Here is a 16,217-nt window from a genome sequence, read left to right as displayed (position 1 = left end):
AAAAATTACATTTTCTTCCTATCCTGAGTGACAGATTTTTCCTAGTTTGGTTTATGATCTCTTCTGTCTTTGCTTAAATGTTAACACTCCTGCCTACATGTATCACTTTAGGTATCACTTCACTGATGACTTCTATATTCAGCACAAGCTGCTCCAGATTTTCAGAGACTCATAATCCAAGTGCTTACTGGGTAAGCACTGGATGACCCATGCACATATCACACTTAATGTATTCCAGTAGAATTTATCACATTGCTAACTTGCTGCTTCTTCATGTCTTGCTGCTTCTTGGCTTGCCACCACTCTAGGTGCTCTTTTTTTTTTGGTCATGAGGCTTAAACTCGGCCTGGGCACTGTCCCTCAGCTCTTCAGCTCAAGGATAGCACTCTACCACTTGAGCCACAGTTCTACTTCCGGTTTTTTCTTTTTATGTGGTGCTGAGGAATTGAACCCAGTGCATTCTACCACTGAGCCACCTTCCCAGCATCCTCCAGATGCTCTTATAGACATGATCTCTCATCCCTCTGTTTCCCATATTTAGGTAGAGAATCTTTAATTGTATAGTAAAATTTATATTGAAGTACATATTTACATATGAGGGAACTCCTTTGTAATTCTGACATTGGAAGGAAGGCATGAGTCTTCCTCAAATAATTGTTTATCATGAGTCTTATATGGGTCATATATTTCAGAGATTATATAATAGGCTTGCACAATACAGATAGGTTCAAGGATAGTTTACTTTAAACTGTAAATGTTAACTAGTTCATTGATGTATTCTTTCAATTCTTCAATCCTAGATAGACTAGGAACTATTTGGCTTCTGGATAGATTGTGAGATGACTTTCTCTTATGCCACACTCCCTTGTATCTGTTGATAGACTTTTATCTCTGGATATCATATCTAAATGTTGATTAGGTTCCCAAGAGAAACCTAATTTAATTTAATTCATAGTTATCAGATAAAGTATAAATGCATTGGGTATTGTATTTAAGAGTTCAAAAACTAGATAATGTGCATACATGAATTTTTGTATTATGCTTTGATTTTACTATTTAAAACTTAAAATACATTGGAATAGCGTTTGAAAAGTACTTGTTTCCTAGACCAGGATTGGCAAATTCTGTATCAGATCTGATAGTATTTTAGGCTCTGTACATTCTATGGTCATACCCAACTCTGTCACTGTAGGTCAGAAGAAGCCCAAGATTTATTAGAACAAAACAAAAACAACAAAAACCCAAGTGAACCTGATATTCCAGTAAAATGTCACTGGTGAGCATTAAAATGTGAACAAATCACAAAATACATTCTTTTCTTCTTCCCTCAGCCTTGCCAAAGCCGTTCTTACTTACAGCAACAGGCAGGAAGCGATATTTGGCTCAAGGACTATGGTTTATTAATTAATCCTTATTCTAGACTGAACATTTTAAACCTGGTAGTAGGTCAGTTAACTAATATGTAGAGTGGATATACTGTTTTAAATCCCTTAGAATTGAGAGATTAGAGTTTAATAGAACGGTGAATCAGAAGTTAAAATGTTTACTGTAGCTCACAGTATGCCAGTGCATATTTAAAAGAAACATTTTGACCTCAAGTAATTTATAAATGATTTGCAGAGTGGAAATGGATACTACCTGAAACCAATAGCAAATAAATGTTCAACATTGTGCTTTGTCTAGAAAACAATACTGGAGTAAGTAAGTGCTTATGGAAAGTAGACAGTGATCACAATAAATACCGAGTGTATTGTTATTAATGATCACCATGTAACTTCTTCCTTGATTTTCTTTTTGTGGCTATTTCAATTATGCAAGATCACAGAAATAAAGCCCATAATATCATATGATACTATAAATCGGACCAAAATAATGAAAGCATTCTCTTTATACAGAATATTGAATGCTAAATGGTTTACATTATTACTAAGTCAATGAAATAAAGTCTGGACAAGTCTTTTTTAAAATTTATTGTAAAGGTGCTATACAGAGGGGTTACAGTTACATGAGTAGTGAGTATACTTCTTGTTGAGCATTGTTACCTCTGGAAAAGCCTTTTTTTATTGTGAAAATACTGTACAGAGAGGTTACAATTACATGGGTAAGATAATGAGTACATTTCTTATCAAGCATTGTAGCCTCCTCCTTTGTTTCCCCTTCCCATCCCTTCCCATCTTCCCTCCCCCCCCCCAAAAAAAAAAGCCTTTTTAAAAAAAATTATCATGTGCTTTTTATTTCCAACATTATTTATAAATTTAATTATATCCCTTTTGGAAAAATAACTAATCCTATGGGAGTTTTTTTTTTTTAAAGGTTTCTGTACTCGATCCTGGCATCCAACAGTTGCTCAACTGCCCCCAATCCTTAAGTCATTTGCAACACAGAAGTCCCATGAATTCTAATGCAAGAAAATGAAAGATTTTCTTTTCTTTTAAATTTTATTTTATTGTACAGATGCTGTACAGAGGGGTTAGAGTTACATGAGTAATGTAATGAGTACATTTCTTGTCGAGCATTATTATCCTTTCCCTTGTTGTTCTCACATGGAAAGTCTTTAAATGAATTTGTGTATAATTTAACTAAAATGTTTTTTTAAAAATTGTATTATTTGTAGCAATGATGTTTAAGGCTTAAGAAGATGATAGGCACTCTCAGAATTAATGTAAATATATGTGTATATGTTGGTTGACTCAATGAATGAATGTCTGGGGACTGAGTGACATACTGGTTTTCTAAGTAGGCAACTGTTTACTTCCCTAAGGCAGCACCTATATACTCTAGATTGAGCTTATCTGCTAACTTTAGCAAGAAGCTGTAGTGAGGCATAGTTAGCATAATACAGATGACTGTCGTTGCTGTTTTTAGAAGAAGCAGTATGTCTGACTGGCTGGCATCTGCTCCTCTCTTTGTCATAACATGCTGGAGACAGTTCAGTTTTCAAAATATAGGGAGCCTTCAGTTAACAAATAGTAGATTTGGTTAAAATCATGGCCAGCATGTCAGTTTTACTGAGGAGTAATTTTCAAATGTAGTTTAGTTCAGGAATTAATTTTCTAGAAATGTCCAGCCGTGGTGAATTTTTCTCGTACATTATTTGGCTTGGTAGACACATGACCCTTATAAAAGAAGAATTTATTTTTATGGATTAGTAATTCTTTCTAACAGGTACACCGAAAAATCAGAGAAGATTCAGATATGGCACAAGATTCTCTGCAGTGCCTTGCCCAGTTAGCTTCTCTTCATGGACCCATCTTCCCGGATGAAGGATCCCAAGTCGATTATCTAGCACACTTTATTGAGGGATTACTGAATACTATCAATGGGTAGGTATACTTGCCCTTTATAACTGAAAGGGAAACATCCCATTTTTTCCTTAAACAATGGAAGGAAAGGAAACTAGTAGTTCCTCTCTCTGGTCTGTATTTTAAAGTTGAGCTGTATAGCTAAGTTGAAATGAACATACCGCGATATACCTTTAAAAATTAGTTGTTGATACTTGTATTTGGAAACATGTTATAGACTTAATAATCCTCATTACTTGATTTATAGGATTGAAATAGAAGATTCTGAAGCTGTGGGAATCTCTAGCATTATCAGCAATCTGATAACTGTGTTTCCTCGAAGTGTTTTAACTGCCATTCCCAGTGAACTTTTCTCCTCCTTTGTTAACTGCCTCACACACCTCACTTGTTCTTTTGGGCGAAGTGCTGCACTGGAAGAAGTGGTGAGTGATATTCTGAAATAAATCATGTCTGTCTTTCTTAAGGAAATACATACTGTCTTTGGAATGTTTTCTCATGCCAATGATATAGTAGCTGTTGTTAAAGTTGTTTTTTCCTGTGTGTAAATTAGTGGCAAAATACGTTTGGAAACATGAGCTTTGAAAATTTGTCAATTCAAATCAGGTTAATAGATGAAATCTGTTGGTCCTAAGATTTTAATTTTGAGATAATTGAAAGACACTGCTTCTATTAAACGAGAGATTGCAAGCTCATTTTAACAATGTTTATAGAGTGCTGATAACTTCCTGGTATGGCATGAGTGTGCATAATTATATATTTAAGATTTTTCACCTTTGAGCTTCGTCAAAACTTAGGCAAAAATAATTTTATTCCAATCTTTGTAGTAATGCTTAATTTGATGAGGCAGTGCTTTTAATTTTTTGGTAGTATACTAAGGTTTAGTAGTATATTTGGGTAGAATCTAATTTATGTTAAAAATTAAGGCAATACCAAAAAACCTATTTGATACAAATATTCAGATGTTTTAAAAATTCTCTATTTATATTTAGAGGACTAAAGACCCTTAGCAGCATAGCTACTTTTATTATAACATTAATCACTGAAATTGATTTTTTTCTACCTAGTAATTATTAAATTGTTGAAACTTAATTTTTAATGAATTCCTTTAAAAATATTAAAGAATAAAATCTGTATTTGTAGCTAATCTATTTACTTGTATAATCATGAATTGTTTTGGTAGGGAGCTAGCAATATCCATTTTTCCTGTCCCTTCAGATCTTTACAGAGCTTAAAGAACTCAGAAAAGATTGTGTTTCTGTAGTTGATGATTTGATGAGGAAAAAACAGGTCAGTTAGGGATTAATGTAATGGAACAATATAAGTTTCAAAGAAATAATAAAATCCCATAGTATATGGGATCTAAACTCCTCAGGAGGGTAATACATGTTCTAAGCATGAAAGGCTATGAAAAGTCAAGTATTCAAACTTTATTCTAACTCTTTTTCTATTGATAAAACATTCCTAGATTTCCTGCACCATGGCTTCATTGTCTTTTCCTTTCCCTCTTGGTTTGTTTATTTTCTCTTTTAAGCCTGGTAGATTAAAGATTTAACATGTGGTCCCATAATTAGAAACACAGCTACTTTCAGTTTCTTTTTGTGGATTGTGTTCCTAACATTTTAAAGACTTGCTGGGAGGTATGTGATGTTCTTGGCTTGCCTTTCCTTTTTTTTTTTTTTTTTTTTTTTTGGTCAGTTCATGGGTCTTGAACTCTGGGCCTGGGTGCTGTCCCTCAGCTCTTCAGATCAAGGCTAGCGCTATACCACTTTAGCCACAATGCCACTTCTGGTTTTCTGGTGGTTTATTGGAGATAAGAGTCTGAGGGACTTTCCTGTCCAGGCTGGCTTTGAACCGCAATCCTCAGATCTCAGTCTTCTGAGTAGCTAGCATGAGTCAGTGGTGCCCTGGTTTGCTAATTTTATGTTCAGAATGTATTACTTTAGGTCCCGAGGATGACAGCTCGACAGTTTTTCTGTTCAGGTTTCACTAGAAATATTGGAATGTAGCTAGGTAGCTCCACTGTGGGAGTAGCAGATGTGTCTTGTGCAATTTCACTAAAAAGAAGGCATGTTCAAGTTAGGATGGACCTATAGGTCTCAAGACAAGTGTTGTTTAATTTAATCTCCTGATTTCTTTCCATTGATCTGTTTACATTTTACATATCTTTTCAAATAATTGGTCATCTATGGTAATAGGAAGAGAAAAAAACTTTTTGTAAAGTTTTGCATTGTGGAAGTCATATTGGGCAGACATGTAATAGCTAAAGTCTTAGCAGGCCCTGTGTAAATGATTTGCCTGAAGATGGAAGAAATCCCCTTAAATGCTATTTCAAGCTCAGTGTTTTTATCGTCTTGAGCATACTAGTATCAGAAAATTATGAATGGATCCAGTTGAGCCCATATTGGCCCTTCCCCAGGAGAGACCACATTGGGTATGAAAATTCATTATTCTGAGCCACTTTCAGCCTTTTCTGTTTATGTGGTACTGAGGAATCAAACCTAGGGCTTCATGCTAGGCAAGCACTCTATCACTAAGCCACATTCCCAGCCTTCTAATGTGTGTTTTAAAAATCTTGTTACTGCTTTGTTTTTAGCTTTTGTGTGAAGAGAATGCATCATGCTTGTACCTTAGTAAGCAGTGAACTGGGAGTCTAGAAAGCAATTCCAGTGTTTAGTCAAATTGTTCTGGAGCTGTTAAACTTTCTTGGTATTTCTTGAGGTCTTCTGAAACCTCAAGAACTTTTTCTGTTGCTACAATGAAGAAGTGAGACTAATTGCAGAGACTAATTGCGGAGACTGAACTAATTCAGTTCATTAAAATTTGAGGAAAGTATGACGAGCTCTCTAGTTTATTTCTTAGTTTCTTTTGTCAGTAACAAAGTTTGAAGTCATGTCCAAAGTAGAATCATCAGAGAAGCAGCCATATATTGAGTCACATGAACAGAATAGCTGTCAGGACCGTGGTAAATGTGTTTTTGCCATGTGTATTTGAGAGAGAGAAAGAAGAGAGAGAGAGAGAAAGAGAGAGAGAAAGTATGTAAAGGGGAGTCGTAGATGTACTTTATAAAATTTTATAAAAATACATTTGTAGCCTTATCTGACCACCATCCAGCAGGATAAAGTGTTGAAGCTTACTTGATAAAAGTTGGTGGAAAGCTCCTGATGAAGTAGAACAATTTTGTGATTTATCAAGTGAATAAGGGTTGGCATTCTTTTTTTTTTTTTTTTTTTTTGCCGGTTGTGGACCTGAACTCTGGGCCTGGGCATTGTCCCTCAGCTCAAGGCGAGCACTCTACTGCTTAAGTCACAGTGCCACTTCCGGCTTTTCTGTTTATGTGGTGCTGAGGAATCGAACCCAGGGCCTCATGCATGCAAGGCAAGCACTCTACCACTGAGCCACCTTCCCAGCTCGAGGGTTGGCATTCAGGATTTAGATCCTCTAATTACTTGATGGAAAAGAGATAGGTGAGATTGAAGCCAAATTATGAATAGACACATTCAGAGCACAAATTTTGGGGTGTGTGAGTGATAAAGTAATGTAGGGAACTCTGGAGCTGAGCTGTGAAACCAGGAAAAGGGTTAAGATGTTGAAAATTATGGTTTAGAATGATAGTATCAGCACAATGTAACTATATAGTATAATTGAACCTTTTCTCATGAAAGGATCAGTTGTTTGAGAATTCTGCCATTTTCTCCACAGTAATTCTGGATAACTAGGAAAGAACACAGTGATGAACAGATACAGAGCTAGATGGCTGGCTAGCCTCTACTTACCTATTGTGCATGCACGAATTTCTCTGGCCAAACCAATTGCAGAAAAAATGGAATGAGATGCACTTTTTTTTTTTTTTTTTTGGTTGGTCGTGGGGCTTGAACTCTGGGCCTGGAAACTGTCCCTCAGCTCTTCAGCTCAAAGCTAGCGCTTTCCCACTTGAGCCACAGCGCCATTTCCAAGATGCACGAATGTTTTTTAAGCCTTGTACATTAAAATTATTCTTTTTTGTAGTAGTAATAGTTTTAGCTCTATTTGGAAGAAAACTGGCTACCATTATGACTTGAAGACATTCATATTTTTTCAAGTATTGCAAGAGTTATTTCAGTGAGTACTCTCTTTGGCAGCACATATACTAAAAGTGGAACAATACAGAGAAGATTAGCATGGCCCTTATGGAAGGATGACATACAAATTCATGAAGTGTTCCCATATTTTTTTTTTTCTTGCATGGCCAATTATCTTTTGTACTTTAAAACTTTATTTTAATGTCCCTTTAACAAGTTCTAAGCTTTATTTTTGCATTGAGAATAAAAGCTGCAAGGCTGCAAACTTCCTTCAACAGCCAAGCCCACAACAGATAATCCCATATTTTTTGACTTAGGTAACTGTAACCCCTCTGTACATTACCTTTAGAATAACAGTAAATAATTTAAAGAAAAAGAAAGAAAATAGTTTCAGTGAAGATGGGGGAGAACAACAGAAGGGGTGAATTTAATGAAGATGCATATTAAAAATTATTTCAATGTTTTATTAATTTGGTGGATTATATAAATTGCCTTGGATATTAGTAAGTTCTAATTGCTTAAATCCTAGTGCAGAACTAGTGTTTAAAATTTAAAGTGGTGTCTGGCTGTATTCGATAGAAAATCTTTTGTGTTGGTCCTGGAGCTTGGGTACTGACCCTGAGCATTTTGTTTAAGGCTTTACACAGCTCCACTTCTGGTTTTTTGGTAGTTAATTGGAGATCAGAGTCTCACAAACTTTGCCACATTGGCTGGCTTTGAACAGTGATCTGCAATCTCAGCTTTCTGAGTAGCTAGGATTATAGTCATGAGCCATTGTAGTGGGCTTGATACAGTCTGTTTTTTTGTGTATATGTGTGCCGGTCCTGAGGCTTGAACTCAGGGTCTGGGCACTGTCCCTGAGCCTCTTTGTGCTCAAGGCTAGCTAGCACTCTACCATTTGAGTTACAGTGCCAGTTTCAGGTTTTTTTGAGTAGCTTATTGGAGATAAAGAGTCTCATGGACTTTCCTGCCCTGGCTGGTTTCTAACTGCAATCCTTAGATGTCAGCCTCCTGAGTAGCTAGGATTACTGGTGTGAGCCACCAGTGCACGGCTTTACAGCAAAGTTTATTTGTTAGCTGACCTTCCATATAGTATCTTATATTATTTCTAATGCTAATACTTGATACATTATCAAGTCCAACAGGGCCTGAGCTTAGAAATGAACACTAGGATGTGAAAAAGTAGAGGAGTCCCTGTCATATCCGCCCACTAGGAGTGTTGCTGGATATTCAATTCTGTCAATATATATTGCATACTTACTATGTGCCAAATATGATGTTTAAAGATTTGGAACTGCAGCATGGATTCCTGGTGTTTTTGTTGGGAGTTTTTCTTTTGGTTTTTGTTTCTTTCTTTTTAATCCTGTCTTATCTATAGGATTCTTGTAGAGATACTTGTTAACTAAATCAGGTTTTTGGAGGATTTCAGATTCCAGTACCTGCTTCAACAGATACTTTGAAGTTAAACTAGATGTCTGCTTTTAAAACATATATGTAACTAGATAATGGGTTAATTTATTTGATATAATATTCAGAAACTTAGAAATTCTTCCTTTTTATTGTGCTGGTACTGGGACTTAAACTCATGGGACTTCATGCTTTAGCTTGGATTTTTTGTTTGTCTCTCAAGCTCCACCACTTCAGCCACAGCCCTACATCTGTCTTTTTTAGCTGGCTAATTGGAGACAAATAGTCTCATGGACATTTCTGCCTATGCTGGTTTTGAACCATAATCTTCAGATTTTCACGTCCTTTAAGGCACAATTATAGGCACGAGCCACCAGCTTCTGTACAATAAACAATCAGCATACTTAGAGCAGATGAATGAGAACATTAACAAGTATGGATCTTTGATGTTTTGGTCTTCCATATATCTTGTTAATACAAATATTGTAATGTTATTGGGCTTTAAGGTATGCTAGTACATGTAAATTTTTAACTTGGCAAATTCAGAAATGTGAACAACTCTGTATGATCCACTTAGATTCTAAGAAACAGTACATTGAACCAAACCGGTGGTTCACACCAATAATTCTACCACTCTGGGTGTTGGAAGATTAAGTTCAAATTCGATTTGAACTGTAATGATACCTTGTCTCAAAACAAAAGAAAAAAATGAAGAGAAGGGAAGGCAAAATGAAGGGAGGCTGGCTATATTGATGAGAGATTTTTCCCTCTTAAATTTACCTGTGGGTTTTTAGTTTTATTGTTTCCCTCTTCTCTAATTGCAAGCAAATTTTGGTTGTATAACTTGTTCCTAATTTTTTCATCTTGTCTAGAAGGGAACATTACTAGTGATCTTGCTGGCTAGTGTTCTTGGTAATTTACCCAAGCCTATATGATCAAGGTAGTTGATTTTATTTTCACTCTCAGGTTCTTAAAAAGAATCATAGCCTAGTCTCAACCTTAGGCTAGAACTGAAAATCCAGAGTTTTGTAAAGTTAAGGAACCTCTTTGAAAGTTACTCCTTAGAAATAAAATTTTCTGTGAAATTTACTCAAATCCATGTCATTGGACTTTTTTTTTTTTTTTTTTTGTCTTTGTCAGTCATGGGGCTTGAACTCTGGGCTTGGGCACTATTTCTCAGCTCTTCAGCTCAAGGCGAATGCCCTACTGCTTAAGCTACAACGGGACTCTGGTTTTCTAGTGGTTTATTGGAAATAAGAGTCTCGAGGATTTTCCTGCCCAGGCTGGCTGTGCACCGTGATCCTCAGATCTCAGCCTCCTGAATAGCTAGGATTACAGGGATGAGCCACTGGTGTCCGGCTGTCGTTGTACTTTTTATGTGAATCTTTTCTTGTTTCTTTGAAACAAATCATTGGAATCTTACTTGCCTTAAATGACTCGTGTTATAAGTGCAATTTTTTTGTGTGTGAAAATAAAGTTTGTGCTGGGGATGTATGTAGCTCAGTAGTTTCGCATGTTCATGGCTTTTGGATTGGTCCTTACAAAAAAGAGAGAAAACAAAAGAATTTTGATATCAACAAAAAAGAGCTTTCTAATTTCAGGGCAAAGAATTGGAGTTGTCTTAATAGCTATTAACTCTTTATGACAAGAAATGTATTATAGTGGATTGGATTACAGTTAAGTACCTACTACTAACGGTATTATTCTGTTAGGGGTGGAGTTGAAGCTGTTTGCAGTACTCTCACCAAATAAATTTATAACTACTCTGGGATGAAATTTATGTGTATACATTTACAGTTTCTGGTAACAGATTTATGTAAATAACCATAGGTATAAATATTTTAGGGCAGTTCTATAACCATCCACTCAACATGTAGTTTCCCATTGGACATTAGCATCTGTGTCCACACCAGAGTTGCACATTGCTTACAGTTAATGAACCTGCTTTGAAACATCATTATCTTTTCAAATCTGTCATTTCCATAATTTCCTTTATGTGTGACTTCTGTTGCTCTGTTGATTGGGAAATGGATAGTAACATGTGCCATAAGAGGATCATACAAAGTAGTTTCACTTTGTACTCTCACTGCCAGACTCTGATAATCACTGATCTTTTTTTTTTTTTTTTTCTTGCCAGTCCTGGGGCTTGAACTCATGGTCTCAGCACTGTCCCTGACCTTCTTTTGCTCAAGACTAGCACTCTACCACTTGAGCCACAGTGCCACTTCCAGCTTTATCTATATATATGGTACTTAGGAATTAAATCCAGGCATACTAGGCAAGCACTCTACTGCTAAGCCACATTCCCAGGCCCCCCCCCCCCCCCCCCCCGATCTTTTTTATGGTCCATGTAGTTTTGCTTTTCCCCAAATGCTCTACACTCAGAATCATTTAGTGATAATAGATTTTAGGCTATGAAAATAAATTTAGTGTGTAAAAGGGAAGCCAATTTCTATGTTAAAAGTTTTCCTTCCAAAATATCATTTTATGGCATTTTCAGAAAGTATTTACCAACTATTTTGGAATTACGTATTCAGCATAATTCCCAAAGCACAAAAGCTTGTGTGTGTGTGTGTGTGTGTGTGAGAGAGAGAGAGAGAGAGAGAGAGAGAGAGAGAGAAAGGGGGGGGAGGGAGAGTGAGAGAGAGAGAAGGTCTGCAAAGTCCCTCCTATATACTTGCAAGTTAATTCTGGGCACTGAAAGAGAAGTGTTGATATCATAGTTTGATTACCTTCTCCACCCTGCATTTCCAAATGGATAAAGTGGGGTCAAGTAGTCTTATAAGCCCTAAGCCCCTCTCCAAAGCCATGCTGGCAGCAGGCCTGACAATACCTAGAGCATGAGCACATAATGTCTAGCTTGGTCTTCTGAGTCATCTCTGTGCACGTGCTGTTGGCTATGCTGCTGGCTCTGCTGCTGGCTGTTTTGCTGGGTTTGGGCCAGTGTAACTGTGGAGCAGGGCCAAGGTATGAAAAAGCACTAGGTTAGATTTCACTGCTCTGTGATTAGACTGAAGGATCCAGTTGCCAAATGTCATCAACCAACTATCTCACACTTTGACTGATGAGTTACTTGTATTTGTGTCCAAAAGGACACAGAGGGTACTTTATTTGTTTTGTTTTGTTTAAATTTAGCAGTGTATCGCCTTTATGTTAATTGTCACTCAATGAATATTTACATCCTACTTGTGATCTGTTTTGTCTAATATCAGGGCTTTATTGGAGGGATTGTCAAGAGCACTTTCAGTAACAGAAAGGTGTTAATACGTTTTAAAAAAAAACTTTGCATTTTATTCTTTTCTATATGTGACTAATTAAACTATGATAGAGAAATGAAGATATGACTTTGAAGATGTCTTGCTTCTTAGTAGGTCAAAGGATGCTACTCTTAAGTTCCTGTTAAGATATGTTACCACTGTTTATTTTGGCAAGATAAACTGTTAAGACCTAACAAATGATGTCTGTGAAGCACATGCTTTGTTAAGTATACAAACAGGCCACAGATGTTTCTGTGGGAGGAAAGTATTTTATAACTTATAAGTGCTCAACTCCTAGCTTTTAATTTTTTTTTTTTTAAATATGAGGTTTGAACTCAGACTCCCTTGCACTTGCTAGGGAGATGCTCTAGTGCTTTGCCAAATTTCCAACTCTTTTGTGCACTGTTTAGTTTTTAGTCTTGATTCCTCTCTGGCCATCCACCTGGACTGTGATCTATGATCCTCCTTTTTTTCCCCTCTCTCTAGATGGAATGACATACCTACAGGAGATGCAGAGAGGAGTCTCATGAACCTTTTTGCTTGAGTTGGGATAACTTTGCTTGAACTATGATCCTCCAGATCTCACTCTTTTGAGTAGCGCATATTGCAGGCATAGATCCCCAGTGCATGACACAGTACTTAAGTTTCTGTTGAAGGAACAAACCATTTTCTTCTGCTATTAACAAGTTAATCACTGTGTTTGAGCACTTTATTTAGTGTGTTTTTCATCATTTGTGAGAGAAGAGGGGTAGAAGTTGTTCCTGTTTTGATTCCCACGCTCCCTTCCCCCGACGCGCCCCTCCTCCCACCCCCACCCAGCACTGGTGGCTCACACCTGTAATCCGAGCTACTCAGGAGGCTGAGATCATAAACCACCAGAAAACTAGAAGTGGCGCTGTGGCTCAAAGTGGTAGAGCAGTAGCTTTGAGCTGAAGAGCTCAGAGACAGTGCCCAGGTTCAGAGTTCAAGCCCCCATGACCGACCCCCCCCCCCCAAAAAAAAAAAACACAAAAAACACCATTTACCCTGAATTTCTGTTGAAGCCATTGACACATTATATTTTGTTATTTTTGTTTTTGGTATTGTTGATTTATTTGGTATCATTTGTTTCAGCTGCGTGGATTATTCCTCTCAATTTTGTCTGTAGATCAGTTTGTGTAGATTTGTAATTGTTTTGGTTTGGTTCTTAGTAGTTCAGTAGCTCTCACCTAAAACTCTACTTAGAATTAAAATTAGAGGGCTGGGAAGGTGGCTCAGTGGTAGAGTGCTTGCCTCCCATGCATGAGGCTCTGGGTTCGAATTCTCAACACCAAATAAGCAGAAAAGGCTGGAAGTGGCGCTGTGGTTCAAGTGGTAGAGTGCTAGCCTTGAGCTAAAGAGCTGAGGGACAGCATCCAGGCCCAGAGTTCAGGCCCCACAACCAACAACAACAACAAAAAGAATTAAAATTAGAATTTTCTTTGGGGGAAAATTTGAACTAATTAAAAATTTACACTGGGGCTGGGAAGGTGGCTCAGTGGTAGAGCGCTTGCCTGGCATGCATGAGGCCCTGCGTTCGATTCCTCAGCACCACATAAGCAGGGGAAAAAAGCTGGAAGTGGCACTGTGGCTCAAGTGGTAGAGCATTAGCCTTGAGCTGAAGAGCTGAGGGACATCACCCAGGCCCAGAGTTCAGGCCCACAACCAGAACCGCCCCCCTCTTCCCCCCCCCCCCCCCCAAAAAAAATTACAGTTTGGTATGGTGATGTAAGTTTTTCTTTTCTTCCAATTGACTCAGTTGGTTTTATTGTTTCACTATTGCTGAAATGATCAGCATATTTGAAAAAGTAATTCAAGTGATGTACAAAGTTGGAATTCTCCAAAGTTACATTTTTCATTAGAATGAATGCTAACCTGGCATTTCTCGATTTACACATAGTACTATATTATAATTACAAAAATTACTTGTAATTATTAAAAAGTTGGAAGTAAACTAAACCACCTTAGTTTCAACTTCAGAAAGTTAACTATTTTTCCAGACTTTTAAGGCATTAGAGTAAAAGCAAAAATCATAGGTTTTTTTCTAATATTGTAGCCATTCCATATGTCCTTAGTGTTAGAAATAGTAATTTTAAGTATAGAAGAGTGGAGAGCCGGGCGCTGGTGGCTCACGCCTGTAATCCTAGCTACTCAGGAGGCTGAAATCTGAGGATCTCGGTTCAAAGCCAGCCCGGGCAGGAAAAACAGTGAGACTCCTATCTCCAATAAACCACCAGAAAACCGGAAGTGGCGCTATAGCTCAAGTGGTAGAGCGCTCGCCTTGAGCTGAAGAGCTGAGGGACAGAGCCCAGGCCCAGAGTTCAAGCCCCACGACTGACAAAAAAAAAAGAAGAGTGGAGAAATGACTCAGAAAGTTGGATGACTGCTAATAGTTGAAGTGGACTTAAAGCAAACATTCTTACATATGTATCATACTGTGACTTTCCTGTTCAGTTAACATTCTTAAGGAAATGTTTCATTTCATTTTTGCTAAACTTTTAAAGTGATTTTTTGTTTTGTTTTAGTACCAATCTTGGGGCTTGAACTCAAGGCCTTGGTGCTATCCCTGAGTTTTTTGTTCAAAGCTATCATTCTACATTTGAACCACAGCACTTTTAGCTTTTTGCTGATTAATTGGAAATAAGAGTATCTTTCCTGCCCAGGCTTGCTTTGAACATAGTCCTCAGATCTCAGCCTTCTGAGTAGCTAGGTCTACAAGTATAAGTCACTGCTGCCTGGCTTCAAGTGATTTCTTATTCTGCATAAAGCCACTCTTCACAGCTGCTCGTCTGTAAATTAGTAAGCCTTTGCAAAAGTGGCTATCTCCTAGTGAAAAGGAAGAAAACTAATGGGCAGAGAGCAGTTCCATTTAAGACTTTTGATAAGTTCATGTAAAAGAACATTTTCAATGAAATAATCTTTTAATGCTGGAAAATGAGAATCAGGGTAAACTGTCATGACTAGAGAAAAGAGCAGCCCCGATAATATGATCTATTGGTTACTTTCTGACTGTGTTATTTGCCATCTGCCTGCCTTCCCTGCTCATCATTTTACATTTTGATGGCTTTGATGACATATGCATCCTTCTGCTGCTCCTCCCACCTCAATGCCTTCCTCAGGCTCCAGTGTGGGCTCTGTCTTGCCCTGCTTGTACTTCATTAATATCTTCCTTCTATGTGGATACTGGTGGTACCTAAATTTGTATTTCCTGTTTTGACCAAATAGTTTAACCAACATTCTCTCCTGAATTTTTTATTTGCATGTTCAGTTGAGAAACTTTTCTTTACACCTCCTTTCACTGAATCTTCCCATTTTAGGAAGCGTCTTTCCAGCTGCCCAGGATAATAATTCAGGTGCTACTCTTGCTTTCTGTCTTCTCCCAGATCAGACTTCCAGTTCCATTAGTGTTTTGGAAACCTTTCCTTCATAAATCTTTGCACAGAGTGGCCACGTAGCAACATTTTCATTGCCCAAACCAAAGTGCATGGCCTGTGGCATCATCTCTGCTTGAAGTGTTTCAGTGGCTTTGGCTGCATTTGGAAGGAAACCCAGTCTCTGGGTCCCAGCTTGTTGAGACCATCTGCTGCCCATATCTTCACCCACTCATGTGTCATCATCAGTCACTCTCTGCTAGTAGCTGACTCCTGCCTCCTCCTGGCTTTGCAGCTTTTATAGTACAATGGCTTTGCTGTACAATACTAGCTCTATTCAGAGAAATTTGGACCATAAATAGTTCTGTGAAAATTTCTCTTCTCACTAACTTAGTTTTGGTGTAAACCTCTTAATTGAGCAGTTAGCTAATCCTGAACCGGAAAGAATGGGAAAGAGGAAAAGTTAAGAATAGCAGCCTATAAATAATTATGGTCCTGTTAATGGACTCACCTGTAGGTCCTTTGGATACTTCTCTGAGAGAGAGTCCAGTTCAATGAGGCAGAGATTTGGGCAGTTAGATGTGGCTTTCTTCTGCATCTCTACTTGTCTTTTTCTAAGTTTTGTATGTGTTTTCCCTTGTAGGAAGAAGACTGATTAAAATAGACCCAAAAAAGGGGGGAAATTATTCATTTTCATATTCATGAACTATTTGTGCTTATTAGACTGAATTTTTCTCAAATGAAAGGACACTTGACATTTCTCTGATATTATGAACTCTGAGTCAGGAGTTGTATTAAGGGGCA

At 37.6% G+C, this 16,217-nt stretch overlaps 1 protein-coding gene and 1 non-coding gene across 4 annotated transcripts in view; both read left to right on the top strand.

Annotated features, from left to right (window-relative positions):
- Positions 1-16,217, top strand: part of Xpo4 (exportin 4) — a 112,942-nt gene that overhangs the window by 72,234 nt on the left and 24,491 nt on the right. For all 3 annotated transcript variants that reach the window (XM_042685327.1, XM_042685329.1, XM_042685328.1), the window contains exons 8-9: positions 3,166-3,323; positions 3,550-3,724. In XM_042685327.1, coding sequence (XP_042541261.1) covers positions 3,166-3,323; positions 3,550-3,724 — 333 coding nt within the window. The remainder of the gene's footprint in view (positions 1-3,165; positions 3,324-3,549; positions 3,725-16,217) is intronic.
- LOC122112940 lies at positions 7,405-7,511 on the top strand. Its single transcript, XR_006148317.1, has one exon. It is a non-coding gene; the product is annotated as a U6 spliceosomal RNA (small nuclear RNA).

Source organism: Dipodomys spectabilis, unplaced genomic scaffold, assembly GCF_019054845.1.
Source record: "Dipodomys spectabilis isolate Male_0828 unplaced genomic scaffold, ASM1905484v1 ptg000095l, whole genome shotgun sequence".
Taxonomy (NCBI): Eukaryota; Metazoa; Chordata; class Mammalia; order Rodentia; family Heteromyidae; genus Dipodomys; species Dipodomys spectabilis.
Note: the sequence above shows the minus strand (reverse complement) of the source record. Positions and strands in the feature narration are given on the sequence as shown.